The 20,202-nt window shown below is 55.9% G+C and overlaps 6 protein-coding genes across 6 annotated transcripts; 4 read left to right on the forward strand and 2 right to left on the reverse strand.

The window, feature by feature from the left end:
* Positions 1-189: 189 nt before the first annotated feature.
* CCMA1212_006222 (uncharacterized protein) lies at positions 190-1,487 on the forward strand (the record flags this gene model as incomplete). The annotated part of the gene is made up of 2 exons (XM_073703456.1): positions 190-390; positions 459-1,487. The coding sequence occupies 2 exons, from the start codon at positions 190-192 to the stop codon at positions 1,485-1,487; spliced, it is 1,230 nt and encodes a 409-aa protein (XP_073557736.1).
* Positions 1,488-2,921: 1,434 nt separating this feature from the next.
* Positions 2,922-4,746, reverse strand: CCMA1212_006223 (uncharacterized protein; the record flags this gene model as incomplete). The annotated part of the gene is made up of 4 exons (XM_073703457.1): positions 2,922-3,797; positions 3,899-4,042; positions 4,160-4,244; positions 4,742-4,746. The coding sequence occupies 4 exons, from the start codon at positions 4,744-4,746 to the stop codon at positions 2,922-2,924; spliced, it is 1,110 nt and encodes a 369-aa protein (XP_073557737.1).
* Positions 4,747-6,677: 1,931 nt separating this feature from the next.
* On the forward strand, positions 6,678-8,396 carry CCMA1212_006224 (Oligouridylate-binding protein 1; the record flags this gene model as incomplete). The annotated part of the gene is made up of 5 exons (XM_073703458.1): positions 6,678-7,010; positions 7,095-7,190; positions 7,285-7,932; positions 8,002-8,123; positions 8,165-8,396. The coding sequence occupies 5 exons, from the start codon at positions 6,678-6,680 to the stop codon at positions 8,394-8,396; spliced, it is 1,431 nt and encodes a 476-aa protein (XP_073557741.1).
* Positions 8,397-11,220: 2,824 nt separating this feature from the next.
* On the forward strand, positions 11,221-14,634 carry CCMA1212_006225 (Dual specificity protein kinase YAK1; the record flags this gene model as incomplete). Its single annotated transcript, XM_073703459.1, has 5 exons — positions 11,221-12,351; positions 12,455-12,654; positions 12,741-12,900; positions 12,954-13,692; positions 13,775-14,634. The coding sequence occupies 5 exons, from the start codon at positions 11,221-11,223 to the stop codon at positions 14,632-14,634; spliced, it is 3,090 nt and encodes a 1,029-aa protein (XP_073557742.1).
* Positions 14,635-16,082: 1,448 nt separating this feature from the next.
* CCMA1212_006226 (uncharacterized protein) lies at positions 16,083-17,316 on the reverse strand (the record flags this gene model as incomplete). Its single annotated transcript, XM_073703460.1, has 4 exons — positions 16,083-16,361; positions 16,441-17,025; positions 17,068-17,198; positions 17,274-17,316. The coding sequence occupies 4 exons, from the start codon at positions 17,314-17,316 to the stop codon at positions 16,083-16,085; spliced, it is 1,038 nt and encodes a 345-aa protein (XP_073557739.1).
* A 567-nt stretch (positions 17,317-17,883) lies between these two features.
* On the forward strand, positions 17,884-20,127 carry CCMA1212_006227 (Pentatricopeptide repeat-containing protein 2; the record flags this gene model as incomplete). Its single annotated transcript, XM_073703461.1, has 2 exons — positions 17,884-18,333; positions 18,388-20,127. The coding sequence occupies 2 exons, from the start codon at positions 17,884-17,886 to the stop codon at positions 20,125-20,127; spliced, it is 2,190 nt and encodes a 729-aa protein (XP_073557740.1).
* Between the last annotated feature and the right edge of the window lie 75 nt (positions 20,128-20,202).

Here is a 20,202-nt window from a genome sequence, read left to right on the forward strand (position 1 = left end):
ACTGCCGAGAGACCCCTACTGTACGACCACCAGCTGCGACTGCAAAAAAACCACCACCGACCCCGATCGACAATCCCGCTGCTCCACATCCACACATTCACACCTTTCACCGTCCACGAACCGGCTCCGACAGCCTCACGAGGCTCAGCTCCATCGTCGCCCCGAGGCAAACCACATCCTTGCCCGGCCATGGCTGCCCCTCGACAGGGAGAAACGAGGCTCCAGGAGGCGGCCGTTGCTGCCCGCGCCTCCAGCGACGCCGGTGCCCTGAACCGCCGCAGTCGCTTACCCCTGGACACGGCGGCTCATCCCGTGCTCCAGACCGGCTGCTTCGAGGTCGATCGCGTCATCAAGAGCGGGTTCGTCCAGAAGCGCGGCCAGAAGACAAAGGTATGTTGAGTTGCTCCCTCGAAACTCTTGGAAGATCCAATGGCTAACGCGCTTTTGCGCCGCGACAGAACTGGAAGAGCGTCTACCTCGTCCTGCGACCAAACGGCATCTCCATCTACAAGGACGACAAGGAGACCAAGCTCCGCCACCAGCTCTACACGTCCGAGCTCTCCGCCGTCGCCTTCCTCAAGGACCCCAAGCACAAGCGCCAGCACCTCTTTGGCCTCTTCTCGCCCTCGCGAAACTACCACTTCCAGGCCTCGACCGCGCAGGACGCCGAGGAATGGGTCGATGCCATCCGCAGAACCGCCAGGCTCGACGAGGAGGAGGAGAAAATGTATCTGGGCAGCCCCGTCGTGCACAACGCCATGTCGCCCTGCGCCCCCGACAGCTACCGACAGCCCGCGTACGGCGCATTCTCGAGCTCGCCCGAGCACATGGGCAACTACGAGTCGACGGTGCCCAAGTTCATGGGCGGAAACCACCGCTTCTCCTACACGCTGGACTCGTCTGGCCTGTCGGGCAACGAGATGCTCTCGTACTCTGACTTTTCCGACAACGACGCCCCGCGGAGACACGGCACGTCCTACGAGAGCCTGGCCGCCCAGTCGCCCCCCGAGCTGCAGACCCCGGGCTCGACCATGCCCCGACAACAACAACAGCCCAACAACCCGCTGGGCCAGCGACCGGAGACGGGAGGCCGCTCCGCGAGCCAAGTCAGCGCCGTGACGGCCGAGCAGGAGTCCGAGCGCGTCGTCTGGCAGGGCGCCCTCTGGATGCACCGCAGCAAGGGCGGCGTGCGCCAGTGGAAGCACATGTGGGGGGTCCTGCGCGCCCGGCAGCTGGTCCTCTACAAGGACGAGTCCGAGTACGCCGCCCAGAGCATCATCGAGGTGGCCGACGTGGTCAACGTCGTCGAGATGGACCCCGTCAGCCGCAGCAAGACGAATTGCCTGCAGATCATCACCGAGGAGAAGACGTACCGCTTCTGCGCGCCCGATGAGGAGTCGCTCGTGCAGTTTCTGGGGGCCTTCAAGAGTCTGCTGGCTAGGAGGCGGGTGGCGGCGGCCGCGAATGCCGTCAAGCCTCCGTGGTGATTATTCTGCTGCTTCTTACTTTCACCATCTGCCTAGACTCTCCTCTACCACTTTCCAACCAAACTTCTCCCTGTCTCTCACTCTCTCTCTCTTTTTCCTTTGTTATATGTTTCTCGTGTAAACTCGAGATATTAGACGCCGTTTTTTTTTTTTTTTTTTTTTTTTTTTTTTTTTTTTTTTTTTTTCTTATGATACAATACCCCCATCCTTTTTTTCCGTAATATTGACTTTACGAGCTCATGACCGATACTCTTACTCTTTATACCACTACCTTGCTCTTCAATCACACGATTACCCCCTTTTGCTTTGCTTTTTAAACTTCTCTCGTTTTTAATATACTTGACGGCTTTGATAGTTGTTAACAAGGGCGAATTGGCGGGAATTTTCTTTGAAAAATCCCAACAAAACTATCCTCTTCTTCTTAATTGCTTTCGGGTTGCCGCAATTCCAAGTTACTCTGGTCCTTCCAAAGAAAAAAAAGCTTTGATAGTTGGCAAGGGTGAAACCGGCAGTTGCCTGGGATGTGTTGGCCCTTTTTTTTTTTTTTTTTTTTTTTTTTTTTTTTTTTTTTTTTCTTTAGTTGTAGTAATATTTAATACTACCCAACTCCCTCCTTCTTTTCCTTCTTCTTTCTAAAATACGTGGTGGTGGTGGCAGTGTCTGACGACCCTTTTCTGTACTTACTTCAAGGCTTGCGTTTGAAGAAAAAGCAATGGGATGGGAGGCTTGCTTTCTCTTTACCGTGGTTTCTAGGTGTTTCACGTTATTTTGTGAATGAAGGAGGTTACTCTGACGCATGATTGGTTTGAAAAAGGTCTTTTATGCGAAACGAATTCTAATATAGGGGAATATCTTGTCTTTTTTTGCACAATTTCCCCGTTCCTCTTGTTTTGTTTTTAAACACAATGCCTGAAGATCCTCTGTGGATTGGACCGGGAAGACGCTGTCTGCAATTGCTTCGAGATGAAGCATGAATGGCTCGTAGTCGGAATGCTGAAAGTTCATTAGTAGTAGCGTATGTTCACACCTGCCGACGTCAATACTACGGAGACTGTTCAGGAGACGAGATGGATGTGCCAAAACAGGGGTATATTCTCTTCTTCGACCTATTCCATTCCCGATACACCGCTACCCGTTGGTTCCCAATCATGTTCGACGTGATACAACTGAAATAAAGAGACAAGATAAAGAGATGAGACAGAAAAGAGGAAAGGCAGAAACTAAATATTAAGAGAGGTGAACCCTTTCCCAGCAGTAGATGAAGCCCAGATGGGACAAGCATGCGTCATGGACGCACACCAAACTCGAAAGATGACCACGTCTCAAAATCAACAAAGATAGACTCCTTTCCCACCGATCCGCAGAGAAACCCGTCAAGAGAGAGGTGGAAAATTAGTCCAGAGGTTAAAGAAAACAAAATCATCCTTGGCCCTCTCACGCAGGATTCTCATCTGCCTTGTCAAGCCCGAAAAACGCAGTGTCAAAGTCGCCGCCGGCGTCCATCAGCTCAAACGTGCTGTCGCGGTTGTTCATCAGGTCGTCAAACGTGTCGTCGCCCGAGCCGCCCAGGCTAAAGTCAAAGTCCATGCCGTCAGCGGCCCCGGACCCCGGGCCAAAGAAGTCCGTGTTCATGGGGGCCGCCCCTCCGTCGGCCTTGATCTCCTCCATCTTCATCTGGGGCTGGGGCGCCGCGCCGGGCGCATTGTTCGTGTCCGTCGGCAACAGATGGTTGAGACTCAAGAGGTCGTCGCCACCATCGGCCGGCGCAAAGGTGGCCATGTCGAACGATGGCTCTTTGGAAGTGTTGGGCTGGCCGGGCACCTCGCTGCCCGGAGGGGCCGCAAGCGTAAACTCCATGTCGGTAAAGTTCATTCCGGAAGGCTCTGGCATCGCCGGCGGCACGTTGGGGCCAGGAGGTCCGGAATGCATCTCCACCATGGGCTTCTGATCAGCGTTGAGCGGCTGAGGAACAAGTCCTGGGCTGGCAGTTCCATTCAGCCCGTTCATGCCGCCGGGGGGTGGTGGTTGCTGCTGCGGTGGCTGGCCGTTGGTCTCCTTGGCCGAAATCTCCATAGGCTCGGGCTCCGCAAGGTTGATACTCATGTTGGGGAAGGGCGCCATGGGCTTAACTTCGGTGTCCTCCGCCATGGGCTCGTCCTTGAAGACGGGTTCTGGCGGTGTGGCCATCTCGACTGTGGGTGGTCGCTTTGTCTGACCGTCTGCAGTCTGAAATGTAGGCCGGGACAGGATTTGCCTCTTCTTCTCCTGCAGCTCATTGTAGTCTCTGAGCAAGGTCGACTTGGCGCTCAACTAGCCGACCGAAAGAGAAGAGTAAGTGACCAAGTTACGGACTCGAGAGGAAAGTGAAGAGGATGGATGAGTGAAGAGAGATCAGATAAAGGGTCACTTACAATTTCGGACTCGAGCTCGTTGAGCGTCATGTGGAACTGTTCAATGGTATCTGGCAACTTGGCTTGCGTCGGCCCATAGGCGTACGTCAGGTTCCCCTGAGAATCTCGGCGCGACGCCCGCAGAGCCTTGCCGGTTTGCACGAGCTTGACAATGAGAGTAAGATTAGTTTGGCGAAGGAGAGAAGACAGATGAAGAGGTCAAGAAGTGGCGCGATGGAAAGGAGGAAGCAGAAGAGGCGCCAGGCCGGTTGTCAGACTCACCACGTCATTGATGATGGATTGCAGGGCGTCCAAAGGGCCCGAGATTGAAGGCGAGGCTGCCATTTCACCGGCACTGCGAGGTCGACTGAGAGGTGAAGAAGGTGATTGAGGGAGCGGGAGCAAATGCGCCTGGCGCGGCTGAAGATGCCTGGTATCGGCGGCAGAAGCGAATCGGCAATGCGACTCTGGAGATGCGCGGGCCCAAACGCGGCCAGACGGAGAGGCGGCGATTCGACCTGGATTTAATGGGGAGTTCGGGGTTGCGCGGGGGGGCTTATCTCGGTTGGCGACAGACGAACAGGTGAAGATGGAGAGGAGAGAATAAGATGAGACAATGTAAGATGGCTGCAATAGGGAGGGCGAGGGCGGATGCGAAACGGGCTGCTTTTGCTTGTAAGAGTGAGGGTGAGATTTTGTTTCCCTTGGGGTTGAGCCTTGGGAAGGGCTGGCAAAGTTACGGCGTACAAAGTACGAGTAATACCTCCTAGGGGCGATGCTGCTGTGGCTGGTGCCAAAGGCAGCTGTGGCTGAAAAAAGGTCAAGGTCGGTCTGGGGCAGGTACTCGGTACGTGCTGGCAGTACAGCATCGGCAGCATTGGCGCTAATTCCAGCGCTGTCTGGGGAGCATCCGGAGTCGGACCTCGCTGCTTGATCGCTGAAGACACCCACCCAACGGCTCGGAAGGCACCCGAGGGCGCGTAGAGTGTACTTGCGCCTCCCTCTGCCGATCCCGTAGCCCGCGATCGGTGGCAGGACTTGAACTCAAGAGTTTCCCCGCAAATGCCGCCTAGAGACAAGGTATTCCCGAGCGGCTGCACCTTGGCTGGAAGAAAAGCAGACGAAAGTTGAGTTTGAGATAACATGGATCAGCTTGACAGGTGCATTTTCTCGGACTCTGCATGTATCTACTGCAATCTTTCATTGACGCTTCTTGTTGTCCGCATATGCATCTACTCGCTCACCAAGAGATTCATCGATGACGTTGAACCCCGGGGATATTGGTACACAACTGGGTGCTTTGTTGTTTAAGGTGGTGCCGGCCTTGATACAGTCAATGAGCGAGACGGATGTCCATGCTGCTCTCAGATCCATCCAAGGGGCGAGAGGGAGATTCAAGCACATCAGGTACAGTCCAAAGACGGAGTAGCAAGCACACAGCACAGCCCGCCCTGTCCTACAAGCCTAACATTTGAAAGTCAGTAAAGCCTTGCTCTAGGTACCCGTAAACAAGCAATGATTGCGCCATGTTGGGCTGCTGAATTCGGTGTGGCGCTGAGCAAAGAGGCAGCCTCGAGAGCCGAGACTTGCAGCATTGCCCGGCTGACCGAGCTAGGACTTGACAAAGTACAGTGATGAGTGAGTGAGAAGAAACTGCGTTAGATGGAGGCAAGGTTGACTGCAATAGCAATACACGCAGAGATCAACGACTTCTTCCTCTGAATGGACATCTCAGAGCCGCCATCTCAGCCTCGTTTGTTATCTGAGTTATGCTTACTACAGGTACTGACATCTTTGGGCAAAGTCCTGCTGGTTGCACAACGCCCAGTCCAACCTTACAGAAGGCATCAAAGTGTTGAGCACAAAGATATAAATAAACAGGTGTCTCCGGTTGAAAGCTCTTTTTGTAAGAACCACCCCTGCACTGCCATGTTGTCCTCGCGTTCGAGAAACAATTCAACAGCTCAGTCCTTCAAGCCTCCTCCTATCAACTCACAAGCCCCAGTTCAGCCGCGCCCCTCTCGGCAAAAAATTCTGCACCTTGCCTGTTGCAGGGTAGGCGCCGCCATATCACGGCCGGCCTCCACTCGCGCCAGCACAAACCTTTTGCCTTGACGTTTGATCCCGCTCAACTTGCTGAGCTACAGCACTAGAGCGGCACAGCTTCAAGCTCGTACGTGCGGGCATACTCTTGTCTCTGTTTTTCTTCCTTCAGACAACGTCGCTGTGTGTGCACGAACGTAGCGGAGCGGCTGGTTGCGATTTGCGGGACTCGTTTCCTTTATCGTTTTCTTCTGCGTTGGAACCGTTATTCCCTTTCTCTTCCTCTTCCATTGCCTCGTTTTCTCTTCTTCTCCTTGTCCAGCTTGTTCAGTCGTCTGTTCCCCGGATCCCCTGTCCTGTCCTGTCCTGTCCGGATCCTGTCCCGCCTCAGCCTCCTCACAAGCGCTGCAAGCTTCCTTCAAGCTCCTCCTACCAGCTCTCCTTCCACCCGCCGTCTCTCCCTATGCTGGCGCAGCGCTCAACTTGAATTTGTTCCAAGCATCTTCCGGCCTCTCGCTGAGAGCAGTTTCTATTGTTTTTTCCTCTGCCTCGTCGACAGTTAGCGAGCTCGTGATCGGAGCCTCTTCGTTGCATATCTCCCCCCTAAAAAACCACCCCTCCTCTCTACCGACTTCTCCTCACCTCCCCCCCAATCGCCACCGACGCCGCCGTCCTGCGCGCCCATCGCTGCTCAAACCCCCTTGGCCTGCCTCGACTCGACTCGATCCCCTCGGCAGTCTCCTCATCGTCGCGAACAATGGCTGACGCTGGCGCCGTCCCGACCTCTGCGCAGCCTGGCGCCTCTGCCGCCCAAAACGGCCAGGGCAACCCAACTCACCTCCCCCCGCCTCCCCTCCACATCCCGCAGAACACGAACCCAATCCCGACGGCCATTACCTCTCCGCGCTCCGGCGTCGACGCTGGCGGCATCCTGTCCCCGACCACCGGCTTCCGACGAGCTGCGCCTGAGCCCAACAAGCGGGCCCTCTATGTTGGCGGGCTGGATCAGCGAGTCACCGAGGACGTGCTGCGTCAGATCTTTGAGACCACTGGCCATGTCCAGAACGTCAAGATCATTCCCGACAAGAATGTATGAGATACCCTGATCTCTCTGCGAGATCCTGCTCCATGATGGGTATTACGACTTTGCTAACTGCTGTCTTGTGCATTATAGGCCAAGGGCTACAACTATGGCTTCGTCGAGTACGACGACCCCGGTGCGGCTGAGAGGGCCATGCAGACCCTGAACGGCCGGAGGGTTCACCAATCCGTATGTCTCCCACTCTTACAGGCTTTCCACAGCTTCGGCGTATCCCCTTTATCCAACCGGCTGCCACTAACACTCCGTCTTGCCAACGATGTAGGAGATCCGAGTCAACTGGGCTTATCAGTCCAACACGACGACCAAAGAGGATACCTCAAACCACTTCCACATCTTTGTCGGCGATCTGTCAAACGAAGTCAACGACGACATCCTGATGCAGGCCTTTTCCGCCTTTGGCTCCGTCTCCGAAGCTCGCGTCATGTGGGACATGAAGACGGGTAGATCTCGAGGCTATGGCTTCGTTGCCTTCCGCGACCGACCCGATGCCGAAAAGGCTCTGAGCTCCATGGACGGAGAGTGGCTCGGATCGCGGGCCATTCGCTGCAACTGGGCCAACCAAAAGGGCCAGCCGTCAATGGCTCAGCAGCAGGCGATGCAAGCCATGGGCATGACGCCCACCACCCCCTTTGGTCACCACCAGTTCCCTGCCCACGGAGTCGCTAGTTACGAAATGATCCTCGCGCAGACGCCCAACTGGCAGACGACATGCTACGTGGGGAATCTCACCCCCTACACGACGCCAAACGACGTCGTGCCCCTGTTCCAGAACTTTGGCTTCGTAATGGAGTCGCGCTTCCAGGCGGACCGCGGCTTTGCCTTTATCAAGATGGACTCTCACGAGAACGCAGCCATGGCTATCTGCCAGATGAACGGATACAACGTCAATGGCCGACCGTTGAAGTGCAGCGTAAGTGACCCTTTGCTGTTCCAGATATCCATCGTTGGATGTTGGGTTATTTAACTAACGAGCGCGCAGTGGGGAAAGGACAAGGCTCCCAACTCCGGATCGTTTGACCCTCAGCAGCCGTACAGCCCCCAGACCTCCCAGGCCCCGGGCTTCCCTGGTACTCCCACGTATTACCCGCAATATGGTGGTAAGTAGCTCTGATGAGGAACAGGGGCGTGACTCTCGTCTGCAGATCCGAGACTGACCGTGGCATCATCTTTGCTGTAGCGCAATACAACGGACAACAGGGCAACTTTGGCGGCCCGCAAGCCGGCTCTCCCGCAGGATACAGCGGCTCCCCCATGGGATACGGCGGCCCCCAGAGTGCCGGAGGATACGGGCGCGGCCACCAGGGCCCCAACGCCCAGTGGAATCAGAACCAAGGGCAAAACTTCAACAACGGTTTCGGCGGCTATCAGTCGTAGTCATCAGGTATGAAGCGCGCATGGATGTAAGAATGAAGGGATGAGAAAGAAGAATTTTCAAGGTCGGGGGTCAACTCGGGTTCTCCCCCCTGCTGCCATTTTGACGTATCTTCACTCCTTCCTTGTCTGCCCATTTCTGTTTGAGTCTTTCCAACTTGTCGTCTCTGTCCCCTCTCTCCTTTTCTTTATCATACTGCCATTCTCACCATATGGTCTTTCGTCGTTTTGTACCAGCAGTCCTTTTCTTTCCAGTGTGATTTCCAAAGGTTGTTTCATCTAGGGGTTCTGCTTCCTCTCCTTGTTCCCTTTGCCGTGTAAATTTCTCATGTTCTGCACGGGGAAAACGAAAAGTTTGGAATGCTCTTTGATTTCATAGTCTGTTCCTTTGACGAGCGCTGCTGCTGGGATACCACATGGGAGCATTTGGAGCGGGTGATTTCTCTCTCTCTCTCTCTCTCTCTCTCTCTCTGTACGTCTGTGTCTGATTTCTCACCCCCTTTTTCACACATTGTTTTTGCCTTGTTGCCGTATGATGATGATTACGAGTTCTTACGAATTCTTACTTGTACTTTACTTTCGCACGATTTGAAGTATGAGCGTGGCATCACCATAGGGTGTCAAAACACAACAAACGGCTGGATATAGTAACCGGAGAAGAGAGCGTTTGCAGCCATGATTTTGTTACTTGCAGCGGTTATTCGAGGGGTTTCGGCGGGCCGGCGGAGTCTGAAAACTTGATGCAGATTTACATCTAGTGAAACTAGAGACGAAGCAGAACTGGAAGAGCGGGTTGATTACTTCCATGCTCTCCTCTTATCACTTACGTAGGTACTATGCCTACCTGGTAGATCGATTGAAGTGTGAACGGACTTGCATGTGAAAAATTTCCATCGCGTTCGATTAACCTCCAGGGTTACCGCAAAGCGACAAGGCTGTTGCTGTGGGATTGCTTCTTTCATTTGCTCGTACGAGGAGGCAAAAGATTGGATTTGTAACGTGAGATGACGTGCGTGGTGTTGAAGAGCTGCCAGTGGCGATTTCGAGCTGCATACGTGTTGGTGCATGAGAGGATTTTGCGCGGTGCATATCTCTATTTTGATGTCATTGCTGCCATTAATAACCGATATAACCAGTACGTGTATATGAATCTTTTTAATAATTGGTTGAGATATTATGTGGCCCATCTTGTTATCATGTTATATCAGAAGGCTTTTTGGCTTATGCGTATTTGAGAATAATGGCGAGATTGGGACTTGGCGGTGCTTGTGTGGCGCTTGAAAGGCCCATTGGCGATGTGCGAGTCGCTGGGGAACGGGGGCTTGGTTGGGTATGGCCACCGGCGCTTGTTGCTGTTTTGGCTGTTGATGAATGTTCTTTGAGGGAAAAGCTGGGACAAGCAACAGCTGAGGTTGACGGAATTATCCATACTTTCAGCATACTTTTGCATTCTGTGGTTTTGAAGGAATGCTTATCTCTACTCGTCCGAGTATTGTTCTATTACTCAGGTGCTGAGTCCGGATGCGGATGGATGAGAATACATGTCTGTTGCTGGGGTGTCATGGTAGCGCGAGATCTAGAACCCGGCGTGTCTCTGATGGTGTTTTGTCACCATATTCCTAATGTAATGTACTCAGAGAATCGGCAGCAAGATATCCAGTCAACTATCACCAGTCAGCACCATCTCAAGATCCCAATTCCCTCGTTTGCAGTTGAACTCCCAGTTCCAGTTACTACAGACTGGCCGAAGTCGTTCCATTGCCAGCTGAGCGGCTAGTACCGACGCGGCCTAGAAACAGCGACAGCCAGCAGCCACCAAAAGGCCTCCACTGGCACCGATCGCTGACGGCACAGGCCAGGCCAGCCCAGGCCTTGAACGGCCACTAAGCGCCCTCTGCGACTGCCCGCCCCGTTGAGCCGATGTATCGCCACAGGCATCGCACCGCGGCGTGGGTACCAAGTACGTGGACGTACAGCTGGAGTTCGACTTTGATTTTGTAGATGCGTTTGTTGAGAGGTGAAACAACAGCGTTGAACTCGCCAGGCGGACGGGATGAAAATAAGCTCTTCTCCTTATGGAGATTGTAGATTTGCAGCTGTAGAGAACAAATGGCATGCACGGGCACTGCGGTGCTGAGGTTGGATATGGCGACGGTACTCGCCAGTTCCGGCTGCTTACGGCTTCTTGCCGCCGCTGCTGCTGCTGCTCGTCACGCCTGCTAGAGTACATGTACAGTACTGGACAGCTTACTAGGTACAAGCGGTGCTGCTGCTGCTACCAGACGCTTTAGTACCGCCTCCAGCATTCTCCAACCGCTTCCCCATCGTCTCCCTCCGTCAATCAAAAGCGCTTCCACCCCCCGGAACTTGGGCCTCCACCCAAGCGCCCAATTGCTGCATCTCTGGCTGATCGCAGTCGCAAATCAGGGCACCGCTGCAGCAGAAGCGCCGCCGGCAAGCAGAGCAAAGCAGGTTCCAGCGCGGGCACCACAGCAGCCCAGCAACAAAAGCCCGCACGGAAAGCAGGGCAGAGAGGCAAAGCAAAGGCAAGGCAAGGCAAAGCAAGGCAAGGCAAGGCGACGCAATCGGGGGGGCGCTGACCAACGAACAAGCAGCCCTTCGCTCGAGCATCGGCGGAGAAAATAATAGCGCTCCCAGCTGTTGCGTCGAGGTGCTGCTGCGTGGCCCTGGTCTGGTCGGCCGCTGCTTGGGACCGCTGACGCCCCTCCTCTCCAGTCCAGCTCCAGTCCAGTCCAGTCCCGTCCAAGTTCGTCGAGTCGAGTCGGAGCTCGAGCGTCGAGCCGAGAGCCTCTGCTTCCAGCCCGCCATGGACAAGCCGTCGTGGTACCCCGACCCTCGACACTCGACCAGCGGCCAGCCATCGCGAGACTATCCCTCGCCTCTGCACTCCTCCTCCGCCGCCTCACTTCCTGGCCAGGCGTCCTCGTCTGCGTCTGTCCCTGCGTCTGGCTCTGCAGCTGCGTCCAACCCTGCCGCGCCGCCGCCCGCTGCCGCTGCCTCGTCGTCGCCCTACGGCAGCAGCAACAACATCGCCGGCGCCCACCACCATTCCAGCTCCAACCTCAACAACAGCACCAGCTCCGGCGGCAACGTCAACAGCTCCGGCCCCTCCCACAGCAGCAGCAGCTACGACCGCCCGTACCAGCACCACACGCTGCCGCACCAGCTGCACTACCAGCTGCCGCACCAGCACCAGCATCAGCATCAGCACCAGCCTCAGCATCAGCAGCAGCTCCAGAGCCAGAGCCAGAGCCAGAGCCAGCTCCAGGCTCACCAGGCTCACCACCAGCTCGGCGCCCACCACGGCTCCTCGTCCAGCACAAGCCTCAGCCTCAACCCGGCCACCTCGCCCCTCGCGACCGCCCCCGTGCGCGACACCAGCGGCGACGTCGCCATGCACGACGCCCACGATGCCCACGCCGGCATCAAGTATCCCATGAGGCCGCACCACCAGGCCCATCTGTCGGGCACCCGCTCGTCGGGCCTGTACTCGCCCCAGGACCAGCCACAGCACCAGCTCCAGCACCAGCTGCAGACTCAACAGCATCAGCAACAGCAGCACCAGCAGCAGCCCTCGTCCGCCGCCCAGCGATACTCGCCCATGGACACGCTGTCGCCCACGTCGCCCTACGCAAAGGCCTACACCAGCTCGCCCTCGCAGCAGACGCCGCCCAACGCCGAGTACTCGAGCCCGTACTTTGTCGGCCGCCAGCCCCAGCTGCCCCCCATCGCCACGTACTCCCACGACGGCTACCCCTCGTCTGCCGTCGCCACGCTCGACGGCTTCAGCGACTCCAAGGCCCCCCGCCGCCCGAATCCCCCCATGATGAAGACGGTGCCCGAGTTCAAAAAGATCAAGTCGCCCAACGAGCTGCAGCCCAAGAACACGAGGCAGCCGCGCTTCAGGCGCGCAAATCCAGAGGGTGGCTTCATCAGTGTTAGTCCCCTTCCCCCCCGATTCTCCCTTTCCCCTCTCGTTCGACCTCTTTCGGTTCAGCATGCTAACCCGTCCCGCTTGTCGCACCCCGGCCACTCTCTAGCCCCTCCAAGCTCTGACGCTGCATCTGCCGGCCACCTATCGCATCTGCAACCCGAGCTTCAAGTACGAGTCGTCGCGGAATCCCCGCCGAGTCCTGACCAAGCCGAGCAAGGGCACCAAGAACGATGGCTACGACAACGAGGACAGCGATTACATTCTCTATGTCAACGATATCTTGGGCTCTGAGGAAGCCGGCCACAAGTGCGTCACACTTTACTCCTGTTCCCTCAGGATTGATTGATTGCTCTCTCTGGTCGTCGTGACATCTTCTGACTCATCTACTGTAGGAACCGCTACCTCATCCTCGATGTGCTGGGCCAGGGAACGTTTGGTCAGGTCGTCAAATGCCAGAACCTCAAGACGCAGGAGGTCGTGGCCGTCAAGGTCATCAAAAACCGCACAGCCTACTTTAATCAGAGTATGATGGAGGTATCTGTGCTGGACTTGGTATGCTGGCTCTCTCTCATCACACTGCTGCTGCTTGCGCTGACTTGATCTAGCTCAACACGAAGCTCGACAAGAACGATGACCATCATCTCCTGCGACTGAAAGACACGTTTATTCATCGACAGCATCTTTGTCTCGTCTTCGAACTGCTCAGTGTCAATCTGTACGAACTGATCAAGCAGAACCAATTCCGCGGCCTCAGCACCACCCTCGTCCGCGTCTTTGCCCAGCAGCTTCTGAACGGCCTGGCCCTCCTCAACAAGGCCCGCCTGATCCACTGTGATCTCAAACCGGAGAACATTCTGCTCAAGAATCTTGAGAGCCCCATCATCAAGATTATCGATTTTGGTTCGGCTTGCGACGAGCGACAGACGGTCTACACCTACATCCAGTCTCGATTCTATCGATCCCCCGAGGTCTTGCTGGGCTTGCCTTACTCGTCCGCCATCGACATGTGGTCGCTGGGCTGCATCGTGGTCGAGCTGTTCCTGGGACTGCCGCTCTTCCCCGGATCGTCAGAGTACAACCAGATTGCTAGAATCGTCGAGATGCTCGGCAACCCCCCCAACTGGATGATTGACATGGGCAAGCAGGGCCTCGAGTTCTTTGAAAGGAGGCAGGACGAGTTTGGCAGGCGGACATACCACTTGAAGAGCATGGAGCAGTATTCGCGGGAACACAACACCAAGGAACAGCCCAGCAAAAAGTATTTCCAGGCGAATACGCTGCCCGAGATCATCAAGTCGTATCCGATGCCGCGGAAGAACATGAAGCAGAGTGAGATTGATCGAGGTGAGTCTTGTCACTCTGCCAAAGGGAGAGACATCATGCTTTCCGATGAGAACCTATGGACCATCTAACCCGGCCTGAACAGAGATGAACAATCGCATTGCCTTTATCGACTTCGTCAGAGGCTTGCTTAACATCAACCCTCTTGAGCGGTGGTCCCCCCAGCAGGCAAAGCTTCATCCCTTCATCACGCAGCAAAAGTTCCAGGGGCCCTTTGTGCCGCCCATGAACCTCAAGTCGAGCTCCCTCAACCGATCACCGGCCCCCGGCACGCAGCAACAACAGCAGGCCGAAGCATTGAGCAAACAACGGGCCGCGCAGGCGCAAGCGCAGGCTGCACAAGCACAGGCCCAGGCACAAGCCCAAGCACAGGCACAGGCGCAAGCACAGGCGCAAGCTCAAGCACAGGCGCAAGCCCAATATGGGTCGCCCATGGGCGGAGGCCAGTACCAACCTTCTAGCCATGTGCCGGCTCCTCTGTACTCCAACAGCGCCGTCTACAATCCCGCCTCTGCCCATGGAAACGTGCAGCCTCAGTACGGGCCGCCCCAGTCCGGCCAGTACGGTCAGATGGCCATGTCGCAGCCTCCGCAGCAGCTCCCGCCGTCGCAGTACCCCAATTCTTCGCAACCCAACATGTACCAGCAAGGCGGCATGAGGACCAACAGGCAGCGGGCTTCGACCATGGAGCAGCAGCAAAGCGGCATCCCTCCGGCCCTGCAGCGAGTTGCCAGCCACCTGGACCCGAGCCAGCCGATCCGACTGCAGCCCAGCCCAGCATACTACCCCCCAACCGGCGAGGGATTGGATAATGCGCCTGGCCGTGCCGGAAAACGAGGCAGCCGAGTTCAACAGGGAGCGCGCAGTAACCGAGATTTCATTCGCACCCTGGAAGAACGGACTCTGGAAGAAGGCTTCATGGGCAACCAGAATCCATGGCATTGAGGTGTTTCCTCTTTGCCCCCCAAAGCTAAAAGATTCGTCTCGGGCTATGATGATGTGTTGATCACCTGGATGATTGGCGCCAGAGATGGCCACGCGCTCGATAGCCCTCTCGTGTCCCATATCAGAGCATGGATGTTGCATTCCTGGATCCCGCGATACTCGACCACCGATGGTTTGGACAATTGTGGCCTGACATCGCTTGAGCCCCTTTTTCTCGTCGTCGCCGAATCGTCGTTGCAAGGACAGGAATGTTTCCGAAGCTCTCAGAGTCCGAGGGGCTCCGTATTCTACGGTCCGAGCCGCAACTCGGCGGGTCCTCATGACAAACTTTGGGAACGGCATACGACGATTGCGGGGAGCATGCGGCCGCCTGCGTACGGCTAGAGGCAGCGCCTTGCCGTAGAGATGGCAGCCCGTAGTCTGTCTGTCGGTGAATGGGGATCGCTCAAGCCGGTTGAGCTCTTTCTTTGTGTTGGGTTGTGGGATACATTCGTCCTACTTGTGTACGACTACTTGTCCCGAGTTCGGTTTTTCGTTACTGTTTTGGTTCCTTGTATGTATCTGCAATCGAGACTGGGCCTATGATGAGCTTTGCAGACCTTTTCTTTTTTCCTTTATCTGCACTTTTGTCCAAGAAGTGGGGTCCAAGGGTTTTTTTTTCTTTTTTTCAAGGATAGGATGGATGGAGATTTGCATTTTGCATTGTGTCGTCTTTGTAAGAGGCATGAATGACGGAGAGAAGGAGAAGGAGAAGGAGAAAAGGGGCACGGCGTGACGGATGGATGAGAGAGGAGAGAGAGATTGCAATTGACTGAATATGGATGATGTGAATTCCCTGTTGAGGTGAAGAAGATGGGCTTGTTTGAGAATTGATGTCGTACTGTGATCTTTTTCGGACTTGCTTTCTTGACCGCCTTGTTGAAGGCTCTACTTGGTGATTATGGGCTTCAATTGCATCACCTATGGTAAGGTAGTGAAGAGCAGACAGAGGTCTCATTGTCTGACTTCTTCTGTTTCTATAACTCTAACCTTTGGAATACCCCTCGCTCTGGACTTTCGTTGAATCACATCCCCTTTTAGAGCAGATTTCACGTAAGTTGAAATGTCAAGTCTGAGCTCTTCGCTGAAGCTTTACTTCTTCCTACCATACTGTTACATAGAGGCACCATCCTTTTACCCCCCTGGAAACAAAAAAACGAGGGGAAAAAAAAGCACGCTTGATTATTTCACCGTTGTCCTCACCCTATCCCAGAACCCGTACCCTAAAACAAATACATTGTACGAAAAATCTCATCAAGAGAAAAAAAGCCCCCTGAAACAAAGCAAGCATCAAGAGGGACAACAAACTCTGCGTCTAGAACTTTCAAGCTTCAAGATGGTATATATCCCCCCCTACCCCGAAAGTCCCTCGACCACGACGGCGAGCGCGAATGCGAACCCGAACGCCTCTAGCGTCCGTTATTCGAGTGGCCCCTCTGGAATCCGCGGCCGCGCCTTTGTGCACCGTCGTGGTTGTTGTTGTTATTGTAGTTTAGCCTGCTGTTGCTGCTGTTTCGCGAGCGAGGGGGCATGTTGTCCGTGGCCATGAGGTCGTTCTCGGGGAAGCCCATGGAGCCGTCGACGACTTGGGCGCGGGTGGAGGATGACTGGCGGCCGGAGGAGGAGGAGTCGCGGGGGGGCTTGTAGCCGCCTGGCTTGGGGTAGACTTTGAGGATTCTGCCGTCGGCCTTGGGGAAGGGGTTAGCGATAAGGGGTCATTGACAATGGTGGAGAAGAGTAAGTCAGAGGGGAGAGGAGGGGGCTTACAGTCTTGTTGTTGAACATTTCAATCACCCGCTCGCCGCCTTCCCTCGACGCAAACACCATCTCGACAATCATAAACGGATGCGTCTTGACCACCTCGCAGCTAAGCATCTCGCCCCCGACGGGCGTCATCGCGCTCTCCACGTCCGCGGCCGTCGTCCCCGGCGCAAAGTTCTGCGCCATGACGGCGAACGGGCCGGCGAGCCCGCGGATCGTCATGCCCGCGTCGGGTTGTATCCGCAGGGTGCCCTTTTGCGCGACAACGTTGACCTGCTGCCTGACGGAGGGGTCTGTGTCCATGCGGTCGACGGCGGCGCTGAGCCTGGCGAACTTCTTCTTGGAGGACGCTGCTGCTGCTGTTGGGGCCCTGCGGGGGGTGGTGGTGGTGGTGGCGCCGGGGAGGGTGATTCGGGAGCTGAGGGGGAGGTTGGATGTGTCGGGGCGGTTGACGGAGGTGTGTAGGTCGTGCGTCCATTCGCCGTTGACGTCGCCGGTGAGGCCGTTTGCTCGACGGCGCAGGGCCGAGGGTGTGGCTTTGCTCTGGGGTTGGCTCTGTTTTATCCGCCATTCAGGGTCAGCCTTCTTGTCCTGTCCTCCTCGTCGTCGTGCTCGAGAAGATCATCTGCGAACCTTCTTGACGCCTACTCGGCTGGCGAGCGACCCTCCTGGCTGGGCGGCCTTGAGGCCTGCGGGCGCGCTCTGGCGGCGGCCCTTGGAGAAGATCTTGTCGGCGAGGGCTTCATTGCGCTTGCGCTCTCGGGCTGCGGGCCGTTAGCATGTGGTCGTATGTCGACGGGAGGGATCGCGAGGCGCGCGAAACGGCTCGAGGCGCGTACCGGTGTGGATGATTCGCTCGAATTCGGTGGCAACGGGCGCCATGGTTGGTGTTTTCTATAAGGCTTGATGGGTGCAAAGATGAGAGTATCGTGGGAATTGAGAATGAAAATTGGTGTATTGGGAGAAGAGTAAAAGGAGAAAAGGAGAGGTAGAATGCTGAGCACGACAAAAGAGAGATGGAGTGAGACAGAGGATGCAGATGGGTTGGCCTTTTGTTGGTCGCGTCCTTTTGCTGGAAGGTTTTAGAGCTGAAGGAGAAGTGAGAAGCAGGCGAGGCTTGTGATTGGCTGGCCGGGGCTGAGAAGAGGCTGACGGGGCGGCAGAGCTAGACTGAGACTGGATTAGTGTGCCTTGTGGCGGGATATCCCTGTCTAGTGCGCGGGCGATAAGATAAGAGACGTTTTACTTGGTTTTTTTTTTTTTGGGAGCATCCTAAGACAATTTTCGTGACGGCGCAGACGAGGTTGTACACCATGCAAGAGGCGACAGTTTTTACGCAGTGATCCGGTGATTTTCTTTTGTCTTTCTCTCTCTCTCTCTCTCTCTCTCTCCTGGGTTCTTGAACCTTGTTTGATCTCTTCATCTCCCGGTGCTTCACCGCCCACCACAATGTCGGGCATGGCCAACTGCGCTGCGTGTCTGCGGCGGGCCGTCCAAGCCTCGTCTCGCAGCAGGCCCCTCGCCGACGCTGCAGGCATCTGGGCTTCTCTGCCCCAGACCGGCAGACGCTATGCCTCAGTGGCAGCTCCAAGCACAAGCACCGAACGGACCGATGCGCCTCGAACTCTGACGCTGGAGCCCCTCGACCCGGCTGCCTCCCAGAAGAAGGACTTTGAGCGGCTGCAGCGCATCGTCAAGAAGCACCTGCAGCACATGGACGATCCCTGGAAGATTGCCCAGTACGTGGAGGACGCCCTCGCCAAGGACAGGTTCGACGAGGCCTTGCTCCTCACCAAGACGGCTGGCAAGGATCGCCAGGTCGTCGTTGCCTGGAACCACCTGATCAACTATCTGCTGGGCAAGCAGCAGCTCAAGAACGCCATCAAGCTTTACAACGATGTAGGCATCTCGAAATAAACCACCCAGTATCGCATCGTGCTAATAGTCCTTCAGATGAAGAAACGAGGGCAGTTGCCCAACGTCCAGACCTTCACCATCATCTTCCGCGGCTGCGCTCAGTCGCAGCACCCCAAGCTTGCCGTTGCCGAGGCCGTCAAGCACTACAACATCCTCCTTAGCGACAAGCGTCTGCAGCCAAACTCTATCCACATGAACGCCGTTCTCAACGTCTGCGCGAGGGCCGGCGACCTCGACTCCATGTTTCTCATCGCCGAGACAGCCAACGACTCTACCCGCGCCCCCACGTCATATACGTATACCACCATCCTCAATGCCTTGCGATACCAGGCAATTCGCGACATGAAGGACGTGACGCCGGAGCAGGAAGCCGCCAACGCACAAAAGGCTGTGGATCGGGCCAAGAGCATCTGGTCCGAAGTCATTGATAAATGGAGAAAGGCGCAGCTGGTCATTGATGAAGAGCTGGTGTGCGCCATGGGTCGCGTCCTGCTCCTCGCCCCTGACCGGGAAGAAAAGAGAGAGGTGCTCGACCTGCTATACCAAACCATGAGCATCCCCAACTTGGCCAAGGATCCTGGCGCGGATGCGTTCCAAGACGGCCAAATGGAGAAAATTGCTGTTAGTGGTGTCGCTAAGAGGGTGCCTTCGAGCAGAGCTGTCTATGCTGTCCCTGGCCGGAATACCCTGGCCTTGATCCTCACGACGCTTGCCTCGTCGAGGCTTACGACAAGCGGCATCAAATATTGGAATCTCCTGGTCCGCCACTACGGCATCATCCCGGACAACGACAACTGGCTTCGCATGTTTGGCATGCTCAAAGTCGCCAAGGCGAGCAGTCACGCCTCCTCCATCCTGAGCCTCATGCCCGACGAGTACATCGATGGCAAACACTACCGCATCGCCATGGAGACTTGCGTCCGCGACAACATCAACACCAATGCCATCGACAACTCAAATCGGGTGCTCGACTCCATGCTCACGCGCCTGCCCGTGCCCGACATTCACACTCTTCGACTGTATCTGCGTGTTGCTCTAGTCAGCCACTACCAGTTACGCGAGAGAATGAAGAAGGGAGACGAAGAGGGCGCCAAGCGCGACTACGGCTTGCAGATTACCACCGCCCTGGCCCATCTCTGGGAACCTTACAAGAAGGTCCACTACCACTTCTTCAAAGAGAGTGCCAAAGGCAGCAAGCTCAGCCCGGGCGAGCTCTACAACAGCCAGCGCGAGGTCATTGCCCTGGCTCGTCACATGTTCAGCGCGTTCAACAAGGTCATCAACGAGAAGATGCTTCCCGAGGAGGACGCAAAGGAGCTGCGCGTGGTCGGTGCCAAGATCAACCGCGAGATTCAAAAGTTTTACTCGAACCGGGAGGAGCGGGAGCCCAATCTGCGCAAGCCTGATGGAGGCGCCGCAGACGAAGCGCATGAGGAGGGGAGCGATGAGAGCTCGTTTGATGCTGGCTTCAGACCCGGCGGCGACTTTGTCTGGAATACCACGAAACAAGCCGAAGAGGTCGAGGAAAGACAACCTAGAAGGCAGTGGGGTGACAGAGAGGGTGACGAACGACAGCCCAGGAGGTCACGGAGCGATAGAGAGGGTGATGAGAGACGACCTAGGAGGTCATGGGGTGCTAAAGACGGTGGTGAAGGACAGCCTAGGAGGTCTTGGGGTGCCAGAGAGGGTGATGAACGACAGCCTAGAAGGCAATGGGGTGCCAAAGAGAGTGACGAACGGGAACCTAGAAGGCAGTGGAGTGCCAGAAAGTGGTAGCATTGCCTCGAATTAACCAACTTGGATATCGTATGTAACACATGTATATTTGATGAGTGTATGATAGAGATGGAT

This window comes from Trichoderma ghanense, assembly GCF_004382785.1.
Source record: "Trichoderma ghanense strain CCMA-1212 chromosome Unknown scaffold_7, whole genome shotgun sequence".
Taxonomy (NCBI): Eukaryota; Fungi; Ascomycota; class Sordariomycetes; order Hypocreales; family Hypocreaceae; genus Trichoderma; species Trichoderma ghanense.